Consider the following 20,895-nt stretch of genomic DNA (forward strand, 5'->3'; position numbering starts at 1 on the left):
GCGTCAAGCTGAAACACTGTTTCCTCCTCATGTTTCTATATTCAAGACAGGAAAAACTAAAGCTCGTGAAGGCAAAGCGGGGCTGCACTTTGTTGTTGACACTACATAAGGTTCATTTTATTTTGCTCTTTGAGTCCTTGTTTCTTTCCCCGTCTCTATTTTCCTCCCTGCTTCCTTCCCTGCGAGTGTGTCAGAGTGAAACTGTGAAACCGCTGGCAGAGAGACACTTTTCCATTCTGACTCAGCTGGCAGTGAAGAGACTTGGATGGAGGAGAAGAGGGAGATGAAAAGCTCGGTTCAAGGACTGATGAGGACATGACTGTTTGAGAGCGTGGGTGGTTTTAGACATGCAGAGTCTATTAAAAAGCAAGAGGAATTTAGGCCAGTTAAATTTTGCACGGTAACTTTGGTTATCTGTGCTTTTCAGGTGACTTTTCACTGTTTGATCCTGTTGCAGTGAGCGCCACATCAGACTGTTTATTTCTCACCACTATAGATGAATTCCAGGAGCTAAAAAGCGCTTTTCCTCGAGTTCCTGTCACGTGAACACTACACCGATTTTAACGTTTTAACTGCTAGTGCTGTGCTAACAAGTGCTGTTCATTAGCTCGGTCTTTCTGTGCTAAGCTTAGCTAATCGTCTGCTGCTTTAGCTTCATAGTCAGCCGATAGTAGTGATGTGCGATACCACTGATTTCCTTTCCGATCTGATACCAAGTAATATTCAGGGTGGTATCGACGATACTGATCCGATACAGTTACTTTGTACAAAAACGTATTTTATTTATTGTATCTCAAATTATAGCATCATAATGATTACAGGACATCAGATTACTTGTTCTTATTACTTAATAATGCAGGGTTCATCATATAGAAATAAAAAAACTGAAGTTTTGCGCTATTTGAACACCTTGCCTGCCTTCAGCACTAAAGGACTCCATGAGAGACGTCTGTCTCGCCCTAGCAGCACCTGTCCCTCTCCTCCTCTTCAGTTCGTCTCAACATACGCTCGTCATATTCTGTGATATGATTTACTCTGAGGTGTTTGACAAGGTTAGTGGTGTATCCACAACCATACATGTCAACCCTCCAGATTTTTCCGGGACAATACCGAATTTCAGTGCCCGTCCCGAAAATCTCCCGGAGCCACCATTCTCCTGAATTTCCCCCGATTTTCCACCCGGACAACAAAATTGAAAAACCGTATCGCAGAATTCATAGCGTGGCCCAGCCAATTCCAGCAATGACGGCAGCGACTTAGTTTTAATATTACTCTTATTTCTCTTTCTGGGTCGCAAAAAAAACTTTTAACATATTTTCAGGTGAGAATGTGTAAACTTCAAATATCTGAGCCGACCGACACATCGTCTTCAAACCCCCGCGGTCTTTCGCTACTCGGGTTAAACAGGATATATAAGTCACTTTGATAACTTAAAAATGTTATTGTTTGGCTTTTTCAGTGTTTTATTTGTTCGTGGGTAAATCGGTTTGGCTGAGATTAAAGTTATTAGATTAGATTAAATTAAACTTTATTAATCCCTCGGGAGGGTTCCTCCGGGGTTTTCACACAGCTGAATAAACGTCAAACAGAAAATGATTAAACAGAAGAGTCTACGCCAGCGCCCTGTTATATCTAGATAGCAAGGAGCAGACGGCAGAGTTTCTCTCCACCGAGGGAGCCTGTGACGTACTACCCGGCTTTCTTTAGACCGCGAAGGCCGGGTCCTCAGGTGGAAGCAGCCTCTGAATTTGGACACCCCCGCTGTTTCCGGGCCGGGCAATAATAATGGTGACATTTAACGTATTTTATCCTATAAATAAACACTGTAAAATATATTTATCCCCCCCAACAACCCTTTTGAATGTCTCCCTAGTATGGCCACACCTCAGTTTTTTGCCACATGTATTGCAAACCACGTCTCAGCTGTTTGTGGAGGTAAAATACATCCACACAATTACGCTCAGCCATCGTTGTGAGTGCGCACGCCAAGGGGCGGCGAGACATTTATACAGACGTATTTCGCACATGAAATGTAGTTTATCATTTGTAGTTAATGATAAACTACAAATTTACTCTAAATTACTAAAATATCGATATTGTAATGTGAGAATCGATTCTAGAACATAAATGACTGGTATCGGAGGAATCGATATTTCAGGATCGATCTGCACATCACTAGCTGATAGACAAGAGGATATTCTCATTTAACTATGAACTCTTAGCAAAGGGCAAGAAAGTGAAGAAATAATTACTGTGCAGTTCTGCCATAGAGACTCCTGAAGTTCAACTTCATAGAGTTTGACTGCATGTTAGCATAAGCCCCACATTTATCTATGGGCTGTTAACAACCCTTCACTGGAGAAGTGAAGGTTAGTCCTAGAGCCCACGTTTCAGGCCCTTTCCTTTGCTAACAACTTCTTTTATGTGTACAGAGTCCCTCATGATCATGTCAGAAGAAGATTATCCAAAACAGCGTTCAGTTTATCGGTTCTCTGCCATTACAGCGACGGCAGGAGTGTCGCCTTGAAGTATCCATTCATTTAACGGCTTTACCATTGATGATTTATGACTTTTACTTTCTAGATAACGTTAATTGTGTGCTTCTTTGTGTTTGTGTACATGTTCAGTGACAGCGGTCAGGTGAAGCTGCACCCCAGTCTCTTCTTGCTGCTGCTGGTTCTCAGTCGGCTCTACCCTTCTCCCATGGATGGATCCTCTTCTCCTTTGGGGCTCGCACCTTTCATGCCCTTCATCATGAGGTAGGTGATCTACGCATGCATGCACAGGTACAGTGGAAACAGTGGAGTCACAACAACCGAGACCATTACTGATGATTTTCTACAAATGTGGGTTAGTTTCACAAACAGCGCAGTTCAGCTGCATGGACTCTACAGGTTTGCACAAACCACAAAGATGCAAAGCAGGGGACTTAGCAGTGTCTCCAGGGAAGCAAAACGCATCCAGACCCAAATATGTTTTCTGCTGGTTTGATACACTCCAGTGGATTTCTCTCTCCTGTCGTCTTACATACAATGAACATGTGACACGGGTGGTCAGGACTGTGGCTGCTTTCTGTGAAGTGGAGGATGTTTTAACCCACACCAAGCATTCTGACTGAGACATGGAGATTCATCCGCTCTATTCATCTTCTTCTTTTGATGTGGTAGTCAGTTCAGCGATGTTCTAATGATGTTTTTATGTATGCACTCAATGTTGGGCGATTGGATGAATATATCAGCTATCGTCGATCATTTTTACAACGGTGATTTATTTATTTATTTATTTGCCCATGAGTAAGTTTGCTAATAACGATGGAGCTAATAGAAGCAGTCAACAGAAGGAAAAAAAAATAGTAGCGCTGTTTTAACAGCACCCTCGTTCATCTGCGAGCACATGCACCGTCCTCAGAGTGCGCCCAAATGCTTGTTGATGGAGCTGCAGAAGCTGGTGATAGTCTAGGATACTCAGCCAGTGTCAGGTGGACACGTGCATGCTCATGCAAGTTAGTCGTGTTTGAGTACTTTGCTCGCACCATACGTCTGCACACTTCCTTAGGTCTCCCTCTTTCATCTGGTTTAAAGCCAAAGAAATCCCAAATTGGCAACTTTATATTTTTTTAGTGCTGTCAGCGTTAACATGCCATCATGACGACTAACGCAATGAACAATTAATTAGGGGATTAGTTCGTCCATGTTTGGACTTCTTCTGTGTTGTAAATGCGCAAATCAGTCTGTGCATGATTACATTGCTCCGGTCATCCTGCGCATGCACGAATATATCGCCCATCGTTGATTATTGGACTGACGATTGTCGGTTGGAAAATTTGTACATATCGCCCAGCCCTAATTCCCAGTCAGAGCTGTTTTTGACATTGCAAAATTCCGGATATCAGTTATGCCATTAACAGAGAAAAGCACAGGCTTTAGGGAAGGCTGTGCTTTTGCCTCAGAGGAAATATTTGTTCATACGCTGACCTTTCATTATTAGAAACTTTGGCCGTGCTGGATTGGCACACACATGACTTTTATGTCACTATTCATCCCTCCACTCATAACAGTGGACTTGAATGAGCATTTATCCCACCCTGCCTTTTCCAGTCTCTTTGCCTGCTTATGTAAAGTCTGAAAGGAAAAAATGTAACCAAAGGAATTCTGTCCAACCCAAGAGAGTCCCACACCTGCTCACTCAGCTGTGATAAACCTCTCAAACTAAGTTTATCTGAACTTTTCTTTCTAACTATAGAACAATTCACAATCAGCAAAGGTCTAAATATTTTGTGTGTTTGTGTGTGTGCGAGGCTTCTTTCATTTGTGTTGTTTGCGCAGGTGTTTCTGCATCTTTGATATGGATGTGCTGTCATCAATTCATTGTCGTTTTTCAGTACTGGTACAATCGCTGTGATATAATCTAAGGTTTCGCCATGGCTACAAGAGAGATTGTTTTGTGTTCGTCTGTAGGATTTTGTGTCTTTCCACACTAAGACAAAACACCCATCTACTGTGAGCTGTTCCTGCAGCGAGCAGCGCATGTGTGTGTTGTCTCGCGTTGCAGCTCGTCTGAATCCACTCGCTGTTTACTGGAGAGTGAACCTCTCAGGCGAGTGGGAAACTTTAGTCACAACTTCATTTTGTTACATTTCTCCATTAGAGGAATGTACAAATATTATTGGAAGATGTTCTTATGCTGCACCTGCAAATAAGAACTGTAAGCTTCAACCTTGTGTGTCCACAAGATTTGGCATCCCAAGAAAATAATACCTGATCTCAGCATTTAACACACCTACACCCTTCAACAGCACCTTGATAAGGTGTATAAAATAAAAGCAGCACAACTAAGGTGGTGGAGACTGAAGCTCATGTTTTCTGGAATGCAAGCACACAGCTGGTGATGCTTTGTGGCAAAGAAAAGGTGGGTGTGAAGGCTTTTTCACTTTGTACGGAAATCACTATTGTGTTATGTGTGCAAGGCAGAGCCTTCTCATTACATTTCTTTAAGCTATTCTGTCACTATAGCTATTCTGAATAGTTTATCTGATGTGTAAATTGTCCAGCCAGATGATTGATGCAGTATTTTTACAGCTGGATAGCTTGTGCGTCCGACTTTGTGTGTGTGGATGTGCGCGCGTGTTTGGGAGGATATAGGGAGTTAAGCTTTGACCTTGAGGTTGGAATGCACTACTGATGGTTTAGATAATAGTGCTTGCATGTGGGTGCTGTATGTGTGTTGGTAGGGGCTGGTAGGGCTGGGCCATATCATACCGTTCACTGTAATACCGGTATAATGTTGGGCAACGACAAGAAAATGAAATATCGTGATAGAATTTGGGTAAAACGCGCATGCGCGGTGCCTTTGTTTTCATACGCACATGGCGGAAAAAGCATGGCGGCGGCGATGGAGAATGAGGGCGAAAGCGGATCGTTGAATGAAACGGATGAAGCAGAAGTGGTTTGTAAAAATGCTGCAACTTCAGTGTGGAACTGGTTTGGCTTTCGACCGTCAGATACACAACAAAGCACTATTTTTGGTAGCGCATGCTAGCAGGCCGTCGTTATTACCGTGTTTTTCTTGCAAAATACGGCACACTTAAAATCAATCCTTTGATTTTTCTGAATATCGACAGCGCCCCTTATAATCCCGTGTACCTTATGTATGAGTTCTGGTTGTGTTTACTGACCTCAAAACGATTTTATGTACACGGCGCTCGAAAATCTGTCAAATGTTTTAGTACGACTTTGCTAAGCTACGAAGCCGCAATGCTTGATGGATTGTCGGAGCATTACGGCTATCGTAGGCAGGAGCCTCGCAGAGTGATGCGTACTGTGCTTCAACATAATATTACCGTATTGTGTGTGTATAACCTCTTTTAAGTTTTGTGGATATTATACATGGTTATGCTGAGGATATGTCGGCCAGTTTCCACTGGAAATGCCTTTTGGTTAAACTGTCAGCAAGAAATTTTGCACTGTTAAATTTTATGTAACTTTAATGCACATAAAAACAGCTGCTTGTTTAAGTGAAAATACATTGATGGGTTGTTTTTTATTTTTTTGCACTAATAAAGTTGTGGAGTTGTAAAGTATTTTGTCTAGTGTCAATTATATCGTCAGTTATATCGTTATTGCAAATTTTCAAATGTATATCGTGATAAATATTTTTGGTCATATCGCCCTGCTCTAGTGGCTGGCATAGTGAGGAGACATAAAACTGGTATTGTAGCATGCTTTGTGAGTACAGTAGTTGTGGGATTTGGCTTTATTGTTAGTGCAGTGGCCTTTTTTTTTTTGGCAGGCGGGTGTCTTTGTCTCCATGGCTACGTCTATCTTTTTTTTTAATGTTTAGTTTAGTTGCGATGCTTAAGCTTAGGGTTAGATTTTGGGGAATGAGATTTAAAATGAGTCAGTGTTTTCACAAAGCTAGTGCCCCTCACCCTACAGACTTGTTAACTGGAATATAAGAACCACTCATCCAAATACCTCAAACTAACCAGGCAGTAAATCCTCCAATTTTCAAGTAGATTGGATAAACATCTGTCACATTTTTAGTGAAACGGTAGAGCCGTATTGTTTGCGGTTTACTGTATAATATATTCTGGTGTTGAGCAGCTCTTTTAGTTTGTTTGGCCCAGACTCAAAGTTTGAAAGGAATTCAAGTTTCATGCTAACATCTGTGCCTCCCCAGAGGAGTAGTCTGACTCCCTTTGCATTGACCTCAGTGTCTTCAGTGCCACGGTGAGGGTGACATTTGGTGTTTGCGTGCAAAATTCTCATCAACTGTTTGAAGGAACTGGCATGAGAATTTTGTTTAGATGTTCACGTTCCTCTGCACCTCAAGGGGAGTTATGACTGTTTTGTGTTTTCCTTCATCCAACCTTTGTTATGTTTAAAGGTGGAGATTTGGGGCAACTATTGCTACTGGTCCTTTGCCAGGTTAGCGCAGTCATTCTGCTTCCCAATGATCTTTCAGGATTAGTACTTATTGCACGAAACTCTAGTGTGTGAGGGTGAAACCTCTGCCCTCTAAAACAGTCAAGTTCAACCCTGTTGTATGAGTAATGCTAATAAGGTATGTGTTTGTACATAATAGTGTAGCTCAAGGTTATAAGACATAGCAAAGTCAAAGAACAGGAAATGCAAAGCTGCTAGTGCCCCAAATATTTAGCCTTTTTTAAAAATCATGTTGTTTTCAGTTTGACAAGTTGGCTCCATTAAACAGTGCTTTTAAGTTGTAGCATTTCCTGCTGGCATTGTACCCTTTATTACAGAGACAATTGTTATTGGACTACGGATATGTGTCAGAATGTTTAAACAATGTCTGGATTCAGATATGACTACAAAAATAGTCTAACTTTCTTTTTTCCAGTTTGAAGTTTTTACCAGCAGCTCTTTAGGCGCTGACGTGTTGCCTCAGGATCTTTAGAGACCTCCAAGACTATTTCACCTGTATTGGTAATCTGGTCTTGATCGCATTTGGTTTTTCCTCCATCTGTACACTCTGTCTGACTGCACACTTAAGGGCTGGTTCTGTAACTGTTTCTAGTCTGATCCACGTCTTCAGTCGTATGCTGCAAAACACTTCATTTTTGTTTTTATAGGCAGATCACAACCACAGTTGCCTTAAGCCGATTTATACTGTAAGGTAAAGGCCATACAGTAATTTCAGCAATTGCTTGGCGAGAGTGGGAAAGAAAAACCCCCTTTTAACAGGAAGAAACCTCCAGCAGAACTACATCAGAATCAGAAAGGGTTTTATTGCCAAATGTTGAGCGGGTTTACAACATTAGGAAATTGCTGCGGTGCTTCAGTGCAGACATACTGTTATAAATTAAGCTTAAATAGACATGAAAATAAAAATAAGAATAAGAATTAAAAGTGCTAAGTAGATAGATAGATATATACATGATATATACATGAGTGCAGGTGGTGATCAGTGCCAAACATGGAATGATGCAGTGAACACAGCGTAGGGTCATGTGTTAGTGGCGGGTACAGTCATATGGTTATTGTTCATGTGTCCAACAGCAGAGGGGAAGAAACTGTTCTTATGGCGAGAGGTTCTGGTGCGAATGGACCGGAGCCTCCTGCCTGAGGGGAGCAGGTCAAACAGACTGTGTCCAGGGTGAGAAGGGTCAGCTGAGATCCGAGCTGCACGCCGCAGTGTCCTGGAGGTGTACAGGTCCTGCAGAGATGGGAGTCTACAGCCAATCACCTTCTCAGCAGAGCGCACAACACGCTGCAGTCTCTGTTTGTCCCTGATAGTGGCTCCAGCGTACCACACGGTGATGGAGGAGGTGAGGATGGACTCGATGATTGCAGTGTAGAACTGCATCATCGTCCGTGTTGGCAGGTTGAATTTCTTCAGCTGCCTCAGGAAGTACATCCTCTGCTGGGCTTTCTTAATGACGGAGGTGATGGTGGGCTCCCACTTCAGGTCCTGGGTGATGGTGGTATGCAGGTATGGGGTAGCCATAGAGCTGGGCGATATGAGATTTTTTCATATCACGATATGTTTTTTTTTTTTTTTTTTCATTTCAGGCGATAACGATATATGGTAAAATGGTAAATGGCCTGTATTTGTATAGCCCTTTACTAGTCCCTAAGGACCCCAAAGCGCTTTACATATCCAGTCATCCACCCATTCACACACACATTCACACACTGGTGATGGCAAGCTACATTGTAGCCACAGCCACCCTGGGGCGCACTGACAGAGGCGAGGCTGCCGGACACTGGCGCCACCGGGCCGTCTGACCACCACCAGTAGGCAACGGGTGAAGTGTCTTGCCCAAGGACACAACGACCGAGACTGTCCAAGCTGGGGCTCGAACCGTCAACCTTCCGATTACAAGGCGAACTCCCAACTCTTGAGCCACGATCGCCCTTTATTGGGGCGATATATATCACGATATAAGCCAAATAACTATATTTGTAAGATTTAAATGTGCCGTTGCTCACAAGTAAAATGTGAAATAATCAGCAGCTTGTTTTTATTTAAGTATTTATTTCCCATAATAAGTTCAACAGGTGCGGCACGGTGGTTAGCACTGTTGCCGCACAGCAAGAAGGTCCTGAGTTTAATTCCACCATCAGGCCGGGGTCTTTCTGTGTGGAGTTTGCATGTTCTCCCCGTGTTTGCGTGGGTTCTCTCCGGGTACTCCGGCTTCCTCCCACCGTCCAAAGACATGCAACTTGTGGGGATAGGTTAATTGGATAATCCAAATTGTCACTAGGTGTGAATGTGCGAGTGAATGTGAGTGCGAATGGTTGTTTGTCCCTGTGTGTTGGCCCTGCGACAGACTGGCGACCTGTCCAGGGTGTACCCTGTCTATGACAGCTGGGATAGGCTCCAGCGCCCCCCGCGACCCTGAAAAGGATAAGTGGAAGCGAATGGATGGATGGATGAAGTTCAACAGGGTAGATGTACTTAAGGAACATGAGACTTTTTCAGAAAAATAAAGGCAAATATTGCAAACTACACAAAAGGCAGCCGCTAAAGCGTTTAAGTTTCAAAATAGAACAAACAAAGCAGACTACTAAATTGTCAATTCCACTTAGAAACAAAATATTAATTCTAAAAATAAATCTTAGTTTGTTTTACTGAAGAGCAGACAAAACTGACTAACTTTTGTCAATATCAAATAAACTGAGAACTAAAAGGAAATTCTCAATCTCTCCTTGTTGTATAGCTGAGCTTTTCAAACAGTTTTAACAGTTACTTTAGTCTGACAAAAGCCGAATGATGAATTAGCGCTTCCAGTCAGAGACTGAGCATGCACCGGTTTATTGTATTTCCAGGCTTGCTTTCGACACAATTTACAGTGCGCGCTACTCTGTTTGACTTGAAATAGCCCGAAATACCTTCACACTACGGAACTTCTATGGCTCTTCCGTTTGACAATCTCTCCGGCGTTGGAACCATCATCTGTTTTATCTTCGGTAACCTTCGGTTACGCTCTCGGTTGATTTTTCTCTAGTCGGCGCACTCATTTCCTCCAATACCCGGGCGGCACAGCGGCTGGCTGCTTCCCAAAACAAATACACACGTGCGGCTTGGCACTTGTGCTGTACGTAACAAGTCACGTGACGTGACGCTGCAGCTGTGATTGGTTTGGCTCTGCACTACTTAATTTGGATTGGCTGTTCTTTTTTTTTTTTCTTTTTTTTTTAAAAAGAGGACGAGCGGTGAGGCCTATCGCAATAGTTTAATTTTTCTATCGAGAAAAAGTTATTTCGCAATACATATGTTATCGTTCTATCGCCCAGCTCTAGGTAGCCATCTAACTCGCATCTGATAATAACCTGTTGAATAATTCATTTCATTCCATATTTAGTGACACACATAGAAAATGGAAAGTGAAGTGTGATCAGAAGCTGACTGGGTCATAAACTGGAGCCGTTACCACTTGCACCTGTAAATGTGTGACTTTGCCTTCGTTGAATGCATACGTTCTTAAAAAAATAAAAAATCTGAACCTCAGTGAAATCTCGTAGTTATGCCTTTAGAGTTCCATCTCTTGTGGGTGAAAATAAAAGGGCTTTCGGCTGAGTCTGGCACTGTCAGAGAAGGTATGCAGCACACACATCTAGCCAAATGAAGCCCACATGTTGGAGATGTTAAATATAGCCCAGCCACAACTTCTTTGGCTCCAGCCATGTTTCTCTGCGATACCCCCTTTCCATCCCCCAACCCATCTATCCCAGGCGTGTGCAGGACGTGTCTGATGAGGCCGATGGCCGTCGCCCACCGCGTGCTCCCCATCTCCATAAGACCTGACCCGTCACCTCCAAGGATTAAATGTTGCTTAGCTTCACCTGTTGACAGGCCAGAGCACCATACTCAAATACTGTGGTATAACTCCTTTACACCGCATAGCAAATTATTATTTTTTTAAATCTTCATAACCTCCCACCTCATCCTCACTACATTTGTAACATTCCCTCGATGCCGGGCCCTCTGCAAGCGTCACACCTGCATGCGTAATGACGGAGTGAATAATGATGATGACGAGAAAATGGGGGAGGATGACGAGAAGCGGACATTTGTTATAATAATTAATGGCTTCATTCCTATCCGCAGTGTCTTTAAAACAGTTTGTCTTATCTCCTTGGAGCGCCTCTCCTTTTCTCTGTCTCTCCATCTTAACTGTAAGCCCTCAGAGTGTTGTGGTAGTGATTTATATCCCGTGATATCCAGCCCAGGCATTTCTGCTCACCCTGCCTGCACCACTCCCTTCCTTTCCTTTTTGGCCCGCACTGTCTCACATCTCATTTCTTTAGAAAGGGCACAGAAATGCCTATAAACTGACTTCAAAAGGGACTGCTATCAGTTTCTTTTTGTTTTTGTTTTTTTAATACAATGCAGTGCATTTCCCCACGATGACGAATGGTGAACAAATGCCTAGAGAAGAACAAACTTGCCATCAGTATCTGAACTATGCCTGACATGAAAAGGAAATAGTTTACTGACACATTACAGGATTACATTTCATAATGTAAACTGAAGCTGTACCCTGTGTGCTAATCAGGCCAACTAGTAGCGGCAAGGAGTTTATGAAACTGATGAAAACTAGCACTGTAGAATTAGAAGATACAAGATGGTATGCCAAAAGCCGTGCAAAAGAGAACATGTAGGAGTTTGCGTGCTGTGTAGAGCACTGAAATTCATGCCTGAACCTTCAAACTTAAGACATGAAGGGTCATACCTGTGTTTTATTAACTGAGAGGGGTCTCCTTCACCAAATAATAATAATTTGAAGGAAAGGGACAGTGTGACTGGCATCTTTCTAAAACATCATCCTCTTCTTCATCACCTCAAGCCTCAAGTCTTCTGAACCGAAGTCAGAGCTCTAACACAAGAAATAGTGCAACAAGATACTTGTTTATTCCTGATATTGTCAGAAGTACTTAATGTCAGCAGATTAGACACGAGACCGTTCCGACTAACGTTTGGTTTAAGTGACCTAAAAACATTAAAACACTCACAATTTCTCTCCGATAAATAGTTTGATTGCATTTTCACATTGTATGAGAGTTTATTCACTAAGCGTCAGAGTCTAGTAATCTTAGATCTACACAGATGAACACAGGCTAATAACATCAGCTTTAACCCTCCAGTTCTGTGTACACCCCCCCTTACTTTAGTCTTCCCGGCCTGTTTTAACAGCTCTTAAATTAGCATAACAAACATTTTTCACCACCAAATTCAGTGCAGTGGGTCAATCAGTAGGTAGTAAAGTGGGTCTTTCAGGGGGTCATTCAGTCAATGGGAGGGGGGGGGTTTAGTGGATTCCCACTCATCTCCTATGGTGGTCACCCTTGACCGGGAACACCACATATGTAACAAGGTTGATTAAAATACTCAACATTCAATGAAAGAGGTGATCATCACTTTCATATGTTCACCTGCATAGTGTGGAGGATGTCATAAGGCCTCGAGGCCATCAGATGTAAAAACCAAAACAGTATTTATGAGTGTTTTAAGTTGTAAATCAGTCAGATTTGACCCGAACACGACAGGAAGGAACAGCAGTGCTGCTTACCCACAGAAAAGTTCAGGATATCTTCACCAACTCACCTCAGCATCGCTGTTATCAGTCAGAAGTGGGCTTCTCTAAATGACTGGCCCACATTGGACACCTTTCACAAAGTTTTACAGCCTCTTCAAGAGTAAAGAGGCCTTCCACAGATGGGAGGAAAACAGTTGATCTGATATCCTCGTGTTGGTGTTGTTCCCAGATCATCATACTAAATGTTGTTCCAGGATCAACATTGCAAGTGACCAATCAGAATGTTGTGACGTCATACCTTTGCGACTTCGGGAAAAACTGGCGTAAAACAAAAAACTGTACTTAAGCTGCGTGAAACCGCCTCTGTCCGCCGATCAACAGACCCTGACCCTAACCCTAATCGTAACCCTTTAATAAACAGTAAGCAGAATTGATATTGTCCTTGCAACATTGGAATTTCATAAATGCACGAATGGCTTGGCGTGCAAAGGAATAACGTCACAACAATGTGATTGGTCACTTGCAATGTTGAACCTGGAACAACATTTTCATGATGGTCTGGGAACAACACCAACACGAGGATATCAGATCATCCGGGGGAAAACACCAGGTTAGGTCTGTATCTGGTCCAAATAATAACATAAACACACTGGCCACCTGCAGACTTATGAGATGTAGTTTAAAGTTGATGTTTTTGATATGTCCTACAGCGGCCACCGTAGCGAGAGTTATACTGTTGAATTGGGGAGGACTAAGAAAACAGAAGTCAGTTGACTGCAATCTGCCGATAACGTGAAAACCTTACATTCTGTAACTTTCAGTGTAGTTTGATGTCCAGGTGAAAACTTGACACATATTATTTTAGGTTATGAGATCTTTTTGATACATTCACTGTTAACTGGATGTCTTTGGGTTTTTGCCTGTGGGCAATTTGAATATGGCTCAGTTCATACGGGCTGTTGTAATATCAAAGATCTACACAAAACTGACAGAAGCATAAATAGCAGTGGGAACATGATTATGTTTACATGATTACGTTTACATTATGCTGGCTGTCTGCCTAACCAGGCATGTACAGTTACGTGCAGCCATGATTATGCTTGTCGGGTTCATACCGGATGTTTTTTAATTTGACACACATTCTAGTGGTTTTCCACACAGCAAAATAGTCAGGACAAAGAAAGAGTTTTGGTGGTAAAGTAAAAGAAGGATTGTTTTTGCTTGGCTAGATCGCGTCCATATGTATAAATGAAGGAAGCCAAATTGTTTAATTTGTCACTCCTTGCTTCTTAATTTGCTTACAGTAGGTTCTTTGCTAATCAGCTTTGACTCTCAGGCTTGTTTAGCCAACATGCTTGAGTCTCTGTGGAGGAAGCAGTTCTCCCAGCTTTCCAAAATGAGGCCCAGATGAGCCTGATCCAGGCCAGTCAACAGTCTGCCTACTGAATCCCACAGGGGACGTCCCTGTTCCTAAAATTACAACCTTCCAAACTGTCATTTCCTTTTGCAAAAGACTTTCAATGGGACAAATTAGCACAGATAGTTAACATATGGGGCCCAAATGGGGGCTGGGACGAGTGGAAAGTGAGGAGTTTGCATGAAATTTGGTGGGTTTGTGTGTGGGACGTTTGTGCTCATAAATTCACGTGTGCAGGCGTGCAGAGCTCAGGAATGCAAACTGTTGTCTGCGTTTGATACAGGGCCCTTTGGTTGTCTGTCTGGCTGTATGTGTGTGTGTTCACAGCAGGTGGAAAAAACATTTGTTAACAGTTGATCTGTTGCTCCAAACAGCCCCCACTTTGTTTCAGTGCATACCGATTGGACGTTTCTTGTCACTTCTTGTCCCGGTCTCTCAGTCAAATCACCAGGAGATCCAACACTTGATCGTTTATTGGCTTTGCTGCTTCCTCTTAACAGATGCTGTTTATTATTAACATACGCTCTCACGGTGCTATCCAGATATCTGCTAACATATCTCGCCTCCACTCAGTACCAGAGCCAAAAAGATGGGCTTCTTTTTCACCTCCACATGCCGCTGCAGCATGAGAGGTGTTTCACATTTCTCTGGAAGCTTCTTTGAATTTTTCATAGCAAAGCCGAGGGCCGTTTTTGGCCCCAGCAGCCAGTTTTAATGCCATGAAAGCCCCTAAACAGGCCGGCAGTATTAATGTAGCTTTGATCCACTTTTTACTTTTTTGCATGTAAATAAGTATGCATGCTTGTCATAGACACCATGACATCACCTATTGGTTTTTGCACTCTACATTTTGAAACATCAGCATTAGCATTTTTGGCCGGCACCATGTTAGTTTATTGGAGCCAAAAAGTGACTATATTTGGATTGGAGGGTGGAAAGGGTAAGGACGGCTACATCCATGAACTGTATGGGTGCAATATTGGACTTGAGGAACAAGGTATCAATAAAGAACTCCTCAAAACTGCAGCACAGACTTATTGGATGGTATATTTCACACAGCGTCCCGCCACCTCAGTAGGATTGCCCTCCTGGCCAACAGGGAACAGAATGATAACGCCTGTCTTTTATATGCACCTCATTCCCACTGATGCCAAACAGAACAAGAAGGGGGCCAGCGTCACACTGAAAATCCTGGTCAGGGTATGAAAAACGTCTGTCCAGAACTGAACAAGACTGGGACAAGACCACTACATGTGGATCCGTGAGGCTTCAGCAGTTTTGCATCTGTCACAATATGGAGTGATTTCAGGATAGATATGAGATAATCTGGATTTTGAGAAATGGACTCGATGCACCACTTGAGTTTTTTCTTTAAAAGTGGTAAGATTAGGTATTTTAGCATAGCAGTCTGTAGTAATTGACTCACTGGGGAGATGGCCCCAAGTGGACACTAGAGGAACTGCAATTTTTAGCAGTTTTTACCAGAATGGCTTTTCAGCTTTGTAGGATGTCACATTGTGACTTGTCTGTGCTAATATATAAATGCACGTGTATTCTAACGACTACTGTGACACGTACATGAGCATTATTAAGACTCAGGGTGTTGTGGTTCCTTTCAGAAACATCTACATACAGTATGTTTGGTACACAGTCTCCAAGAGGCAACCGTTAGACTTTTATGTTTTATGTTTTCCTGCTTATCTGTTGAAGGCAGCCAGTTTAGTAGGTGTCAGTTTTCTTCCAGTGTGATGGCTGTTTTTCGTGGAACTGTACTCCAGCTATCTGTTTCTGCAAGTAGCTGAACTCTTACTCTGCTCCTTTCGAGCCGTCTCACCCTTCCCCCTTTTATCTCATTCAGGTCTTGGTCATGTCCTTCCCTCATGCATCGGCTCTGTTATGACATCGGAGAAGGAAAGATTAGCAGCATGTAAACAAGGTTAATTTTAGCATGCACCCGGGGTGACTAGCTGCAGCCTCCATCACCGACGAACACTGTAAATGACCGTGAGCTGGAGACATCTGCGCCTGTGTGTGGGCGAAAACAAAATGTAGTAGGCCGTTTCCTGGCTGGTTAGGTAATGATTCTAAAATATTTGATTCAGGGTTTATCGGTCATCAGCTGACCTGGGAGCAGTTTGTTTTTCCCTTTGCAGTAGAGGAGGGAAACAGGAGAGGGAGAAAAAGATGTTACATAAGCAGTGCAATAAAATAGCGGCCAACTGTCCAAACCAAATAGCTCATAGGTCATCACTGAGAATATGTCCATGACTTAATGTGGTCGGGGAACAAAATAACGATACTTCATAATGATAATATACGTGGTGATTATGTTATTTGTCATAGAAAAGTTAGAATAACAATCTTTGACTTGTGATAGCGGGGAAACATCAGTACTTTTTCCATGAAATCAAATGATATATTACATAATGCAATACTGAAAGATTATCATAACGACGCCGCCATCATCTTTCCCCAGTTTTTCCACGATACTAATGTTTTTCTCTGCTCCACAGATGCGGCCGCTCGGCTGTGTATCGCACCAGAGAAATGGCAGCTCGGGCTCTTGTCCCCTTTGTCCTGGTCACGCAAATCCCGTCCACCGTCCAGACCTTGCTGCAGGAACTTCCTCTAGAACCAGGACCCAAACTCCAACAGAACCGCATCCACGGCACTCTGCTGCAGGTCTGCTCCCGTGCACACGCCAGCATAAACCAGGACACACACACACTTTGTAAAGATGACACCGAGTTGGGGAGGGGGTGTTGTTTTAATGATCGCAAAGATTCTTGTAGAGTTGGATTCAAAACCTTAGTAACTTCAGTGTGTTCGTACGTGGTTGTTCTCTGTACGAATCAGCAAAGGAGCACACAGTTCTAAGTTACGTACGCCTGTCTCAACGTTTTGGATTTTGATTCTGTGCCCGTGTGAAAAGAGGGTGCACAACAAGGTGCTCTACTGCAAATATGAGTAGGCACACTTTGTTACAGTTTGTCACGTGTCACGTACACAATCATACAATGAAATGCTTGTTGCTGTGCAATTAGAGCAATAAGCAGTTAGCAACAGTACTCCTTGTACTCTGAACTTAAAATCTGCCACATTGGTGAGATGCTGGAGTCGGAGTCTCACCACGGGATGAAGAAACTCACTGGAGAGGAACCTGAAAGATGCTTGAGCCGGCCACAATATGGATCCGCCTAGCAGCTAAACTTTCAAAATAAAAGGGAACGAATCCGTCTTAGATGGTGTTGTTTCACGGATGATAAAAAGTTCTCAATCACAAGTCTTTAGCCAGTGACTGTATGTGGGAAAAGCCTTTTTTGAAAATTACATAAGGCACTGGCAACCGATTACAGTCACAAGTATTTCTTTTGTTAATCTGACCTTTCACAGTACAAATATTAAAACTAATTGTAAATGGTAAATGGTAAATGGCCTGTATTTATATAGCGCTTTACTAGTCCCTAAGGACCCCAAAGCGCTTTACATATCCAGTCATCCACCCATTCACACACACATTCACACACTGGTGATGGCAAGCTACGTTGTAGCCACAGCCACCCTGGGGCGCACTGACAGAGGCGAGGCTGCCGGACACTGGCGCCACCGGGCCCTCTGACCACCACCAGTAGGCAACGGGTGAAGTGTCTTGCCCAAGGACACAACGACCAAGGCTGTCCAAGCCGGGGCTCGAACCGGCAACCTTCCGATTACAAGGCGAACGCCCAACTCTTGAGCCACGATCGCCCCCTATAGAATGTATTCTATAGAGTCCATTCTGTACTAGCTGCGTGAAATTGTAGACCAAAGGCAGTGATGGAAAACAAAGACATGAGAGGCAGTTGATTTTGCAGAGGTCTCTGGGAGTGCCTCCAGCTCTTAGGCTACGTTCACACTGCAGGCGAAAGCGCATCAAATCAGACTTTTTTGACCCTATGCGAGCCATATCCGATCATGGTGTGACAGTGTGAACGGCACAAACCCGATATTTTCAAATCCGATCTGGGTCACTTTGGTATGTGGTCCTGAATCCGATACATATCCGATGTCTCAGAAAGCGACTGCTGTGTGAACGGTCAAGTCGCATTAAATCCGTCTTTTACGTCACTGACACAAGACAGATGCCAATTATCAGCGCCGGAGAAGACATCGTGAACGCTTCCTGGCCATCCAGTGAAACTGTTGGGAAGACAATGTTGGAGAAACGTGAACATTTTATTTGTACTGTATAATCTGCAGATTCTGACAGAAATCTGCAACTATCCTTTGAAGCACTACTCCTCTAAAACAGTAATAAGGATCATTATTAGGTTATTTACATTATTATGTAAATAACAAAATAACTTTATAACTTAAAGCAAAATTGGGAAACGTAAAGTCCGAAACAAGTCTTTATATTAACGGCCATCAGTCAAACAATACTGTTTGCTCTGGGTCTAAACAGAGCGCGCTGTGTGTGACGTCGTCTTTTGCGCATGCGGGCCGCTTTGAGGGTTCACACTAGAGCGCATTTGCTGTCGCATTTTATTTGTAGTGTGAACGAGCAGACAAAAAAAATCGGATTTGATCAAAAAATCGGAATTGATCAAAAAATCGGAATTGAGCATTAAGACCTGCAGTGTGAACGTAGCCTTAGTGAGAGTCATGAATCAGTGCTGAAGTGTGCCAAAACGCTTCATGTTCAGATGTGCGTTTAAAAAGCATGTTCAGCATGAAGAAGGCGCTATAAGGCTTCTGCTTGTCTGGCATTAGATTAGGGCTAAACGTGGGGTTTTATTTTTCACGTATTTGGGCTGTTTTGTATGCTTCAAAACTTGTGGCGCATTTAAAAAAAAAAGAAGAAAAAAAAGAAGCAGCTTATTAGAGCTAAGGCACACATTTATACATGAAGCCAGCATGTTCACTTGTCAGGAAAATTAGATTGTATGTAGTTTTTACCCCTCAGCTATAAAAGGCAGATGGGGGGCTGTCATCAGGCGCGGCGGCGAGGACAAACGAGGCAACGGGAGCTTCAAATCTCAGTGAAGTCGCCTAGGATTTGATGTACTAATCAGTGTGATGTAGAATAGGAAAAAGAAACTAGACTCCAAGCACGTAAACACGGATGTCAACGCCGCCGGGATGACATATTACATGAAAATGAGCTTCTCAGTTGTTTTATGAGGGAGGAAATGCATTCATCACAGTTGTTAGCCTTCAAGGACACACCGTGTATCTCCAAAACATAAACTTTATTCCAAATGAAAACATGACAATCATCACCACTGGACCCGAGCTGCGATTTGCGTTTCCACCCAGCAAAGAGAAGAGGCAGAACGCAATTACCAAAGCAGTTATCACGACGGGGCGTATGCGGACGCCAGCGGAGAGGTTGGAGATACAATGCATCACACCTCAGCAAACACACACATTATCTGTCAGTCCTACACACTCAGTTACCGCACAGAGCCTGTCCAGACAAGGCGGTTATCGCAGAGTAAATACCAGTGTTTAGTTCTGTCATCACACTCTGACAAACACAACCAAACAGTCTGCTGGTAATATCAACACACACGGGAGGGGGGAGTGGGAGTTTCCCCGGCCTTTTTATTGAACGCCACTGATGGGGTCGGCCAGGGAGCCGGTGGGCGTGGAGCGGTAGGAACCGGGGGTCGAGACAAAAGAATGAAAAAGTGCACTTCTTTTTGGAGAAGATGGAACACTCACGGGGGGACGGCGGTCTGGACTGCAGGGAGGTCCGCTGTGGGATGAAGGCATGGATGGAGGAGGGGAGGTGGGCCTCTTAAAAGCTTAGAGGAGATTTCAGGAGGAGAGCGGTTTACTCTCCTTTCCTGTCATGGTCGCCACGTGTGAAGCTTCCCCACGTCTCCTGGTCTAGCTTCATCCATCTTCATCTATGTGCCCTCTGTTTCTGCTCATCTTTTTATTCTTTTGTTTTGTTGTTGTTTCCCATGATTCCCCTCACCTCGGATCTTATTGAATCCAGACTTGTATCATTTAGAAGTCACCACCTTTACATGTGTCGCCAGCAGTTTGTTTTGTTGTCACACTGTAACACATAAACACAGGTGAAGTCTTTGTACACAGCGTGCTTCATACAGGCGGCAGCTTCTGAAGCTGAAAATTAGGAACTGCAGTTCCACCAAAAGGCTCATTTCCCTCTTCCTGACAAATGTGGATGTATCTGTTTTAAATAAAGCTCAGCCTTTCTGTTGAAGCTTGATGTTGATGTTAGTGGCGTAGCTGCTTTGACTGGCTGGTTGAGTCTAACGCAGGAGGCTGCAATCACTCGATTGCTAGTGCGATAGTCTCACTGTCATTTGAGGTGTCGGTGGCTTTTGGATCACTTGCAATGCAATTACCTAACAAAACAAATCCTGTTACTTAACACTGACACAGGTATCTATGCCTGTGTGGTGTACCTGTACAGCTTTGCTAAAGCGGCTTGATAGCATTGATTAGCAACTTAGACTAAACACAATTACCTCCATGTCCAAAATAAAGACTTCAGGACTCTGTGTCACAGTGGCTTTGTCCATCTGTCATACAGTAACATGGCTCTCTATGAACTATAAGGTGCAGTTCAGACCACATTCAATTCCCCTCTCGCCCCTCGGGGCGGTCTTTATCCTTCAAGCTTGGGTCCTCTACCAGAGGCCTTGGAGCTGGAGAGTCATGTGCAGTATCTTAGCTGTTCCTGGACTGCGCTCCTCCTGACAGAGATCTTGGATGTTGTTCCTGGGACCTGCTGGAGCCACTCACCTAGCTTAGGGTTCGCTGTTACCTTCACCCTCTGCATCTTTGCAAGCTCCATATACTCTCAAGACACAAATCCACTTCTCCATTCTGAGAAACTATGATCCTTAATTCTTAAATAGAGGTTTTACTTAAAAATGACTAAAACCATTTTCAGCTGAGCTCACTAGAACCTGTTTTAACTGAAATCGCTTCTTACTGCAGTCGATCTCTTTGAGCA

At 43.4% G+C, this 20,895-nt stretch overlaps 2 protein-coding genes across 3 annotated transcripts in view; one reads left to right on the plus strand and one right to left on the minus strand.

Annotated features, from left to right (window-relative positions):
• plekhh2 (pleckstrin homology domain containing, family H (with MyTH4 domain) member 2) overlaps positions 1–20,895 on the minus strand; it is a 273,542-nt gene that overhangs the window by 140,429 nt on the left and 112,218 nt on the right. The gene's annotated exons all lie outside the window — the stretch shown is intronic.
• Positions 1–20,895, plus strand: part of thada (THADA armadillo repeat containing) — a 123,329-nt gene that overhangs the window by 45,768 nt on the left and 56,666 nt on the right. The window contains exons 28-29 of the mRNA XM_085428925.1: positions 2,628–2,759; positions 16,433–16,601. Coding sequence (XP_085285051.1) covers positions 2,628–2,759; positions 16,433–16,601 — 301 coding nt within the window. The remainder of the gene's footprint in view (positions 1–2,627; positions 2,760–16,432; positions 16,602–20,895) is intronic.

Source organism: Rhamphochromis longiceps, linkage group LG13, assembly GCF_057381845.1.
Source record: "Rhamphochromis longiceps isolate RC_006_pf linkage group LG13, R_longiceps_female_GT1.1, whole genome shotgun sequence".
Taxonomy (NCBI): domain Eukaryota; kingdom Metazoa; phylum Chordata; class Actinopteri; order Cichliformes; family Cichlidae; genus Rhamphochromis; species Rhamphochromis longiceps.